The sequence below is a fragment of the Cephus cinctus genome, unplaced genomic scaffold (genome assembly GCF_000341935.2).
Source record: "Cephus cinctus unplaced genomic scaffold, Ccin1 Ccin1_scaffold1506, whole genome shotgun sequence".
Classification (NCBI taxonomy): Eukaryota; Metazoa; Arthropoda; class Insecta; order Hymenoptera; family Cephidae; genus Cephus; species Cephus cinctus.
The window spans coordinates 81935-92592 of NW_014333849.1; the positions used below are offsets into that span (position 1 = coordinate 81935).

Consider the following 10658-nt stretch of genomic DNA (forward strand, 5'->3'; position numbering starts at 1 on the left):
GAGGGGGGGGGGGGGGTCGGAGGGAGGTTGGTTGTTTGCGCGGTGACCTGGAACTGAGGGTAGGAAAAAAGAGAAAACAAGAAGAAGGGAAGGGTCGGATGTGGAGGAGAAGGAAGTGGAAGTGGAAGTGGAGGAGTCTTGGGTATGGTCCGTGGCGTCCTTAGGTAGGGCTCGGGCTAGGCCGGCGGGACGGAATTGAAACGGTGGCAGTAAACTAAAATGGAATAATAGGGGACCGGAAGCGCCTTACGAAACCATCCGGAAGTTCTCACGCGTCTCTCGCTTCTTCTACGACCGCAACGAACATGACACCTGGCACTCGCGTAGCTCGCAGATGACCGAGAGAGAGTACCAGGAGAGTCGGAGGGAGATGGATGACGATGGCTCCCAACGTCAAAAGGTTTTACCAGTAAACGGGTCCACCCTGACAGTGAAGTATCATCGCCACCTGAACAGGGCAGAATCGATCCTCCTGAATTCATCCTGAACCAGCTCAGGGAAGCGAAGCCCAGGATCAGCTCAAGGAATCCAGTCCGATGAGCAGGAACTTCAGGACCCCCTAACTCTGTTTTTTTGCTCCTGGCTTAAGAAATCCTCGCAAAGACTAGGGGGCGGTCGTTGGAGGCTCCTCGAAGTACCGGAAGTGGTTGGAAAAAGTTTGTCCAGACCTCAGTCGAGGTAACGAAGACGAAGTGGGATGACCAACGGCATCTCCTCGTTGGACCACTTCCTGGATCCCGTTCTCTTTCAGCCTCGCTCGAAAGAATAATGTTCCACGGGATGCCGACGCCAACTGGCGCCAGTTTATTCGCGCGTGCGCACAGTGCGTAATGTCCGATGACATTCTTCGAGAACATCGGCGGGAAAGAAGAAGAGGAAAAAAAAGGAGAGAAAAAAACAACTTGAACTCGATTCGACGACTCGTTATGAATGAAGAGGGGCCCGTACCGAGTCTCTCTCTCTATCAGGACGCACCTTCAAGCGTCGAACCAACTGGACGGGAAACCAAGCGACCAGCCAGCCAGCTAAACCAACGAACCAGCCGAGAAACCAGCCAACAGGTTCGAACCTCGTCGAGTGGGCGCCACTCGTTGCTCCAGGCGATGTTCTTACTCGCCTCCTTGGCTCCATAAGCGCATAATTTAACCGCGTATCCTCGGAATGTCACGGTAAATCCTCACTGAAATCCAACGACGTCGAGACGCCAGGCGTCAAGATTCTCCGAGGAGATCTTCTCCTACCAGTTTCCTCGGTCTGCTCTATTCACGCGTCCCTCCACGGACGTCCGGAGGACGTCTCAAAACCCACAGTATACCCTCGATTGTACCTGGTCCCGGGACATGATGAGCTCACGAAAAAAAAAAAGAAAAAAAAAGATCTCAAACTCGTTTCAATTGTCCAAAGTGACGGAGAGACTGTTCTTCGTCTAGTCGAATTACGCAACGCGGATCGATCGAACGATAAACAAACTGTACTGGCAGTCGATTCGCCGACACAGAAGTTCGTATCAGGTTCCTACTTCCTGTTGACTGAATCACTGCTGTACTAAGAGATACGAGTGCCCGTGCCTGATTGGCTTACAACAACCATTTCTTCAGATAACGGCTCCATTTAGCCTCGAGGATTGTACAAATACCAAATACGCTCCCGTCTCTCTCTTAATCTTTCTTTCATTATTTATTTTCTCTCTTCGCTCTTTCCTCTTCCTTGTTTTCAATCTACGCGCTCTCCCAGTGAATCACTGTCTGCTATCGCGTCTCAAGTTTTGCATCGGTAAACGTCACGCGTATGCCAATTAGCGATATTCTCGATCAAGGAAAAAAAAAATCAAGAGAGATCAAGAAAAAAAAAGTGGGGGCAAAATCCAAGATATCTCATCCCCGAACCGGCCTTGACTTTGAGTCTTCGAATGATCGCGTGTCCGCTCAAAACAATCCCCACTTGCTCTCTTTGGATCTAGAAAGTGCCATAATATTACGTCAAACCATCCGATCAGTTTGCGCCTGGACCAGATTCCAATAATTGGGCATAGCCCGTGGATCGTGAAACGGTACGAATACCGATTATTCGTGTTTTAATGATTTTATTGAATTTTCGTTTTTTCACTGATCGACACGATATAGCGTCTATGAAAAATCAATGATCCTCTCGTAATGCGTCTACACGTCCTTGACGTGTCTCCGTCTGGACGTTCCCAGGACTTACCCCAATCTGATACAGCACTCTTGGCTCCTGATGCGGATGCCTGTGCTTCTTGCTGTCAATCAAGTCGATCTCAATGGCCACGTCCTGAAACTCCTGAAGCTTCGCCAGGTATCTACTCTCGTCCAGGGACAAATATTCGTTGATAAACTCCTCGCCGGCTTCGTCGAGCTCGACTCCTAGGAGACTGGCGCGCGCTGCCGCGATAAAGATGCTGACCACCAGACACAGTAGCACTCTGAGATTCTTCATCTTGAGAAAGATAAAATACAATCTCCGTATCTCCTTTCTCTTGTCACTATTTCTTTTTTCTTATCTTTCTTCTCCCTTTTCCTTTCTTTCGTCTCCTCGACGATTCTCTTTAAACCGTCTCAAACCTCTTTGTCGTCTCTTTGCTTACTCAGATCTCCTTTCCTGAACCCGTTGCATTAAGATCCAAAGACCCAAAGTGCGGCACACAGCTTGACTCAGCGCAGTTCACACCTCATATCGCACGCACCTATCACATAACACAGTCTGGGCAAAAGTGCAACATCAACCGGAAAAAAAAAAAAAAAAAAAAAAAAAACGGCACACAGCTTGACTCAGCGCAGTTCACACCTCATATCGCACGCACCTATCACATAACACAGTCTGGGCAAAAGTGCAACATCAACCAAAAAAAAAAAAAAAAAAAAAAAAAACTCGACTCTATCTGCCCCGTTAACAATTTAATTGTCAATAAAGCAAAAAGACAAAGTTATCAAGAACGCACTATAGTCCAGAGTAAGGATTCACTTGAAGTCCATCTTCGAAGGACAACTGGTAACGTAGCAGCGAACAGGACTCAATTCCTTACGTGGTATCCTCAAGATCAATTGTCATCTATGACGATCGCCAATGATCGATAGATCACATAACACAGTTGAGAAAATTTAATAAAGCAAATAACAAAACACCGTTACAAGCCTAGACCAGGTCGCGACCCAAGTGTCACTCGATCAGTTTTTCTCCTTTTTGATCTTTCACCCTGGATCAATGATCTTGCGACGATCGATCACTCTCGACTGTATTTTTACTATCTATCAATCGTCACTCTTGAATCTTCGTTCGGACACTCTTCATCGTACCAAGTCGAAATTCTACGGAGAAGGTAAACCCGCTGGTCGCTCGGATTACTCGTGGCTGAGTAGTAGGTGAGTGCCGGGCGTAGAATGGCGCCCACGGGGTACACGAAAGGTATACTGTGCTGAACTGGACTCTTAGGCTAGAGGCAAAGCATGAATGGGTGCCTCCCTTCTTCCTCCCCGCTCTCCCTGTCTCGTCCCTCGAAACCTCTCTCTCTCCCTCCCCACCGACTCTCCTCTTACTCTTGCGGCTGAGTGAGCGAGCGAGTGGTCCCGTCCGCCTCCCCACCCTGTCCCCTATCACCCAGGTGCCGGAGGTTCCCTCGCCTTCGCCTTCCGCGCCCGCGGCCTTTTTCCTCCTTCTCCGGCTCCGAGGGCCATTTTTATATACTTTACCTCACTGCACCTTTACTGCATCTCGGTGCACAGTGCACAGTGCACAGGTTGTTACGGCATAAACGCATTCCCCATTGACTCGCGCAAGTGCATCTACCACATTTTTCTCTTTCATCGATCACGGTCGGTCCGATCGATTTTCAATATCGGTATATGGTATCTGGATTTTGGATTTGTTATTAGCATTTTTTTGGGGGATTTCAAAAAATTTTTAATCTATAGGGAAATCTAGGAATTTTACGTAATGAAAGAGAGAAAAGGTGTACCGTTTATCGGGAAAGTATCCGTTACTCCACGATACTGCCCTGACATTCCCGGTGAATGTACATTGCTGGTAGTATATGGTTGTACGAGTACTTAGGTCGAACCGAGTGTACCGGCATTATTATTGTCAAGATGGATCTTGGTGGGGGGATAGTACTCGTTACTTGTATTCACTTTAATAGGATCTCAGTGTAAAGTCTCATTGCTGGGAGGACTGAGACTCGTTTGATACTTGGTAGCCATGACGAAGGTTTTACCTAGTCAGATTTTTTTTTAATTTTGTTTTCTCTATTTTTATCTTTCGTGGGCCACTTTCTTTATTTCTTTATTTTACGTTATTAATAGCCCTTTGATGGCTACCCGAAGGTTACCTGTTATGGTTCGACTTTGGGACTAAACGAGCCACCCTGTATACCGAGGCACCCTTTCATCCCTTATATCATTTTCTTATGGACCTTTACTCGCTTCTTAACCACTTCTACCTTCCACTTGATCCTTGCTTATGTTATTGCCATTTCTACCGACCACTTCCAAGTCTCCTTCTTGGGGTAAAATCGGTACTGCGAGACCTTGAGACCCTTTTCGCCAGCCCTTGCAATACGGAGGGGTCCTTTTGGATGATTTCGCCTAAATTAAAATTTTGAGAATTTTTACCTGTTTCTCGAAATTTCGGATAATGACCGGTCGATTTTACTTAGTTATTCGAAAATTTGCCAATTTTATCTTCGAGGTCAGTAAGTCGAAATTTTTTCGTTTTGACAGCTGTCAGATATTTGCGTTTATTATGATTGCGCACGGGCACTGAAATTCTCGTGGCTCAAAGTAAACTCCCGTTTTTTATGTAGCAAGCGCGGAGTTACGCAAATCGTATTTGCAACGTCGAAACGTATATCCAAGATTACGCGCAATACGTATAGATATGCAATGGCGGCTTTTCGACGCGTTCACAAGAGCGAACGAAGGCGCAATGGCACACATAGTTTGTGCCCACGTACGTAAGTGCCAGCGTGGGCGTACCAAGCGTCTGAATCCTTCAGGCGGTCTTTTGCACTTCGCCGAGCTTGCGTGGGCGACCGATCAGATTTCTAAGAGTTGAGAGCCGCTCCCGATCGATACCAATCGCACCACCTGCGCTCTTATCGATAACTCCAAATTACAAAATTCAAAGATACCGCCCGAAAACGGCACCTCCGTCCCTCGGCTGCGATCGTAGACTCAATATTTGAAAAAAAAAAAATTTATATAAATTTTCCAAAAATTTGGAAAATTCGCAAAATTCTCATTACCCAAGATAAGCGATGATGATAACAGGACTGGAGGGGAATCGTCGGTAAAATCCCTCAAAACTTAAAATCTCTCGGTATACTTCCAGTTTCCAAGCGAAGACGATAAAAAACTATCAAAGCCAATAGTCGCTGGCATACCGAACAGGTGACGCTGATCGTAATGTCAAATCCACAGTTTTACACGACCGATTGAGAACCCCTGTTTCATTGATGGAGGCTGCGGTCCATTCACTCCCTCTCTGGCCTCCCTTTCTCTCCCCTCCTCTATCGTTCTCCCGACTAGGCCTATACTGGTTCACCTCACTCACCTCTGGCTATTGGCAGAGCGCCTGCTTTTCTACATACTCACGTGCGTAAGTACCCGAGTACGTGCGGGTTTCAGTACGCGTAAGACGTACTTTGCGTTACCCATGGAAATATCGAGAGCGTTCAGTCATAGGTATAAAGCGTTAGGCACCGTTCATAGTTTCGTGATTTACGTTATTTTTCCATTGCCTTCGATAATAAAAGTATCACCGATACGTGTGAACAGGGCATTGTGATTTGGACGAAAATTTTTTTATTATTATCGTGTATCAATTTTATTGAGGTAGTTTGTATATATATGTAACAAATTTTACCCCTCATCATAAGGTGGCTGTGGATGGACCTTTCATAGTCATACGATCTCCCCGATCCTGAGAGCCGCTGCTTGCGACGTAGACTTAAGATCGGTGGTGTAAAAGTAGTATACAGGAGAGGGCGAAGTGAAGAGGTGGATGGAAGTAAAGGAGGCTGGGGCCAGGGGGGTTGCGCTACGAAGTAAGGTGAAGTAAGGTGAACTAAGGTGAAGGAGGCTGAAGGAATGGTTAGAGGGGGGAGACCGAGTGAAGTAGGGGGGACAGGTGCAGGCAGGTGCCCCAGGGCGCGACCGGAAGCCTGAAGCTGCGAGGAGCCCGAACGAACGCACTTCTTCGAGACCGAGATCTCTAGCTCGGTGTCAGTGCTTGGATCTCCGAAGATCTACAGTCGATCCTTACCATTTTAGCGATGGGTACGATCGTCCTTGGTTAAGAAAAAAGATTTTCAATCCTTTCGCTCTTCCTTACCGACGCAGCATCCCTGGACCATTTTTACGAAATGTTAACAAAAAATGGATCGCTCATCTCTTGTCGCACCGGGTACGTTTAGTTTCGTTCGGGATCACCTATGAAATCCATCTGTCGAAAATCTCGAGATAAAATTATCCCGCGAACGTCTCGTAGCTCTCGCTAGACCCAGAGGAAGTCCTGAGGTCGCCTATTAGCAGCGAGATCCTATCTTAACCGAGGATGCGCCCGTGGCGATTAGTTCCGAACGAACGAGTGTCGAACCGAACCTAACTGCCCCGGTGATCTGCCGATCTCGATATGGATGGCTTCCGCTCTGTGGCTCCCGAATGACGCCTCTTGCTCCTTGCTTCGATCGGTAGACGCTGGACCACCTGATGTTGGATCTAGCTCCGGTTCACGGATACGGCGACTATATAGGAATCTGAGAGTCGGACTAGGCGCGAGAGAAGGATGAAAGAAGATGGGGTGCGCGAGGGGCCAGAAGAGGGATCGTGTGTCGTAAATATAAACAGGGTAGAAAAAACATGGCCCCTAAGAAACAGGTGCCTGATTTGGTGAATACGCGTACATGGCTGTTCAGTGTTTAAGCCCTCGGAAATATTTTGGATTTTTTTTTTGAGGGTTGTTTTTTTTAGAGGGCTCAGAATACGTGGGTCGAAGAAATTCAGTTGCACTGCAGATAGGGAATGATCAGGATGACGTTTGCGTGTGAGGGATACGGTACTTGCAGCTTAGGTCATCAAGACTTTGTTCTTGTTTTCGTGTAGGCTTTGTATGACGGCTGACAGTAGGAAGGAGACGTGCCGATGTTGTTTTTATGAGATTTTATTTTTGGCTGTTTCAGGTAAATTATACGCTGCCTTCGGCAAGAGGCAGGGTCGCATAGTGGCCACTGAAAGTGCTCTGGGTTTCGGGGGACAGTTCCGAGTATTGGCTACACTTCCGGTACCGGAGAGCTTCCAATTGGCTCGTGAACTTCGCACCCAGACATCAGGATTGGCTAGTCCCCAGCTGGTCTTCAGTCACTGGGAAGTGAGTATGCACCTCATCCGCCAATTCCCAATCCTGGTACCGGCCACCGTGCCAAAAGTATCCGACCGTCGATCATCGATTATTTTTGCACAGAAAAAAGAAATTGGAGAGCTACGTTGAAAATGAAAAAAAAAAATTTCAAAATTCGCCAACGGTCAAATTAATTCAGCGGAACATTTAATGGAGTATTTTCACGCAGCACCATGGGGGTCCGTCTGATGGTTTCGGTAAGGCGTGGGTGTCTCCCTGCCTTCTCCCACTCCAGGTCTTCGCTAACTAAGTAGAAAAATCAGAGATCCGGGATATGGTGAGGAAGACCAGGGGGGCGAAAGAGGGGTCGGTTAGTACGAGCAGCAAAATCGGGGTGTAAGTTTCAAGCCCCCGTCGCGCCATTGTCCCATTGACAATGCAGACAATCAACCGGTGACAGGCTGACAATGCGGCAGGCTGTTGCAGCCTCTATAGCCTCTCAATACCCTCAGCGGACCTGGCTGCTCATTGGAGGCTCAGAGTCGTAGGGCCCCAGCTTCGCTTACACCGTAGGACCCCGTTAAAAGCCGTAGAATACGAACGAGACCTTAAGACTAGGGATGATCAAGCTTCCTTTCATCGGTTCGCCATTTTTTTTTTGTTCACTATCGACTCCAAAGCCACTTGGCAAGACTCTCGAGGTTGGTCGATGCATAAAACTGCAAGGTTGGCACAGAAAAAAAGGTCGACCAATGACTTTGATGACGGTACAATAATAACGTCGGTAATGTCAATTCCTACTATCCGACTGCGAGTCTCATTCACGCTATTGTTTAGGGTTCTTGGTATTTTCTATGGTTAGACGAAGCTCTCGGGTATCCCACTCGGGGTAAACGTTGTGTGAGATCAGGTGCCGGACTCGAGTCCTTTGGATACTGAAAGAGACAAAATGGAGTCAGGTACCCCAACCCAGCAGGTAGAGCTCTGCTGGCTGCCACTTAATTCTTGTTTTCACCCTGAAAATTAAATGGTCGGGTCTGCCCGCCCGCCTCCGGGTCCTCGTGGTCCTTCATTAATATCTGAGGAATTGGCTGGCATTGTTGTCGAGTGCTGAGGCGGGTCAAGGCACGGCAGGACACCGAAGTCGAGAAAGATAAAGGAAGAGGATATAATGGAGAACGGAGGAAACGGTTCTGGCGTAATGTTCAAGAGAATGGAAGAACAGTGTGAAACGTAGGATTTTACCTGAAAGAGATAAAAAAAGAATAGATGACACCACCCACTGTTGCCCAACAATGACAAAGTACATCACGAGCTGATAAGGTAACGAATAATTAACGATTTCAATAATAAATCACAGTAGGCAATTTAATACGTGACAAATGAATAATACCAAAGTTCACTTGACGAATGAAAAAGATTTCTTATCTGATACCGATCTCGGACGCTTGCAAGAAATGAAAAAAAAAAAAATTTTATTCCTACAGGAGAAAGAGCAAATGGACCAAAGTGGAACGAGACGAGGAGAAAAATGTGTATAGCGTCAGCATCGAGCCAGCGAGCCAAGCAGACAGGCCGCAACCAAGAGAGCCGCATCAGAGCTTCCTGTAAACAAGAATGAGTTAATGAATGAAGCCAAGCGGAGAGAGGAAGAAAAAGTCAGGACTGGTTGGTGCACGGGCCATGGCGAAGGTTTTGCTGGGCGTCGTGCGCTTCCTAGAGATCACCTCTCCGGATCTCTCTGAGACGATCTTCTCGCTCCTTTGCTTTTTCGATCGAATTAACGCGCGTCGCTGGCTCCGTCGTTCATCCTGAGCACCCAACCCGTAATTCCCTCCCCGGCCTCTCCCCACCCGCCGTTAAGCCAGTTTTCAACTAAATCATCCAATAGGACCAACCCGTACTACGTACACCCGTTATGGCCGTTTCCTTTGCCCATCTTTATTCTAGTTGCTCCCAAGAGACATTCTTTTCTCGTTTACCGGTACAACCGGCGACTACCGGCCATTACACGACAGACACACATATATATAGAAATGAATGGATAAAATTCTAACCAGCGTATCTACACCTGTCTCTCTTCGTATTCCTATAGCGGAGGACCATTTTATTTCTATGTATCTATACCAGGACGTGGCCTGTCGTGTTCTCCTCCCTGTTGGGCCAACCGGATGCTGCGCCGCGTGCGTTCTCTTGCGTGGTCCGATCGATTTCGGTCGTTTGCTCGGTAACGTCTTGAGGCCTCGGGAATATAACGGACGTTCTTCTTGCTCGTTTCTAATGGCCGACGAGAAGCTTACAGAGAATCGCCTGGAACCGGCCAGGCCCGGCTGTCTCACCGGAAGATTATCACGTGCTCCAAGAAAAACCCTGTGATTTTACCTGGTAGAAAACGGTACACGGTATTTATCTGTGTTACCGCGAGATGAGCGTTGAATGATAAAGATGTCTTTTTTTTTTTACTTTCTCTCTGAGAATATTGTTTTTATCGTCCAGCCAAGATTCCAGGGGTCGCTTAAGAATTTAAGGGTGCGACTTGGTATAGCTCCGAGGGGGTAAATAAGATCTTCCGAATCATCCCGTTAAATCACGCATCGGTTTCGCCCGTTAACGCCTGATGGACGATTATTCCTACTGCGAGATAGGAATATTTTACTACGTAGATTAAGGTGATACGGGACAGTCCAGTCCCGCGGGATTCCACTCGCAGGACTCACCAGGAATTTTACTGGAATTCCAGCCGAGATCAGATCTCTGCGTTTAAATCACTTGTCCAAGTCGGTTATACGTGTACATGTATACACACGTAAAGTCTGACGTTCAAGAGCCAGACTAAAATTCACTCCCGGGATAATTTAAAAAGGGTACCTAAAGGTAACAAAGCTTCTAGAAGCCAACAGGTTGTCAGTGTCCCGACAACTGCTCCTTGGTATCCTACGTCTAATCTTGCCAAGGAGCACAGCCGAGGAAGAAGAAGAAGAAGAGGAGGAAGCGCAGGTACATAGATAGCTAGATGTAAATGCAATAAGAAGAGCAAAGAAAAGGACAGTGAACATACCAAAGAGCCGAGGCTAAGCACCACGAAAACAAATCTGGTTGAAACAAAAACTTTTGGCTACCATCTGCTCGACGGGAGCCCCCTTCGAAAATTTAGTCCGGCGTCCCGACGCTAACGAGCGAGGACCAGTGCCTATTTCTTTGCCGGCGGGAGCCGAGCCAGGTGTCCACATCTTATAAATTTCAATACGACCGAGGAGGGAAAAGGTAAAAAACCTGCAGGAAGGACGACGTCGGTGGTTGGGGGAGGGGGC

At 47.4% G+C, this 10658-nt stretch overlaps 2 protein-coding genes across 3 annotated transcripts in view; one reads left to right on the forward strand and one right to left on the reverse strand.

The window, feature by feature from the left end:
* The window catches only part of LOC107273215 (protein giant-lens), a 10075-nt gene extending 7310 nt beyond the window's left edge, over positions 1-2765 (reverse strand). The window contains exon 1 of one of the 2 annotated variants that reach the window (XM_015751164.2): positions 2206-2765. In XM_015751164.2, coding sequence (XP_015606650.1) covers positions 2206-2454 — 249 coding nt within the window. In that variant the 5' untranslated portion in view covers positions 2455-2765. Of the gene's footprint in view, positions 1-975; positions 1438-2205 lie in introns of those variants that run through there. The other variant, XM_025090520.1, reaches the window with a different exon arrangement.
* LOC107273208 (elongation factor-like GTPase 1) overlaps positions 1-10658 on the forward strand; it is a 50598-nt gene that overhangs the window by 38684 nt on the left and 1256 nt on the right. The window contains exon 4 of the mRNA XM_015751151.2: positions 7190-7377. Within this exon, the coding sequence (XP_015606637.1) occupies positions 7190-7377 (188 nt within the window). The remainder of the gene's footprint in view (positions 1-7189; positions 7378-10658) is intronic.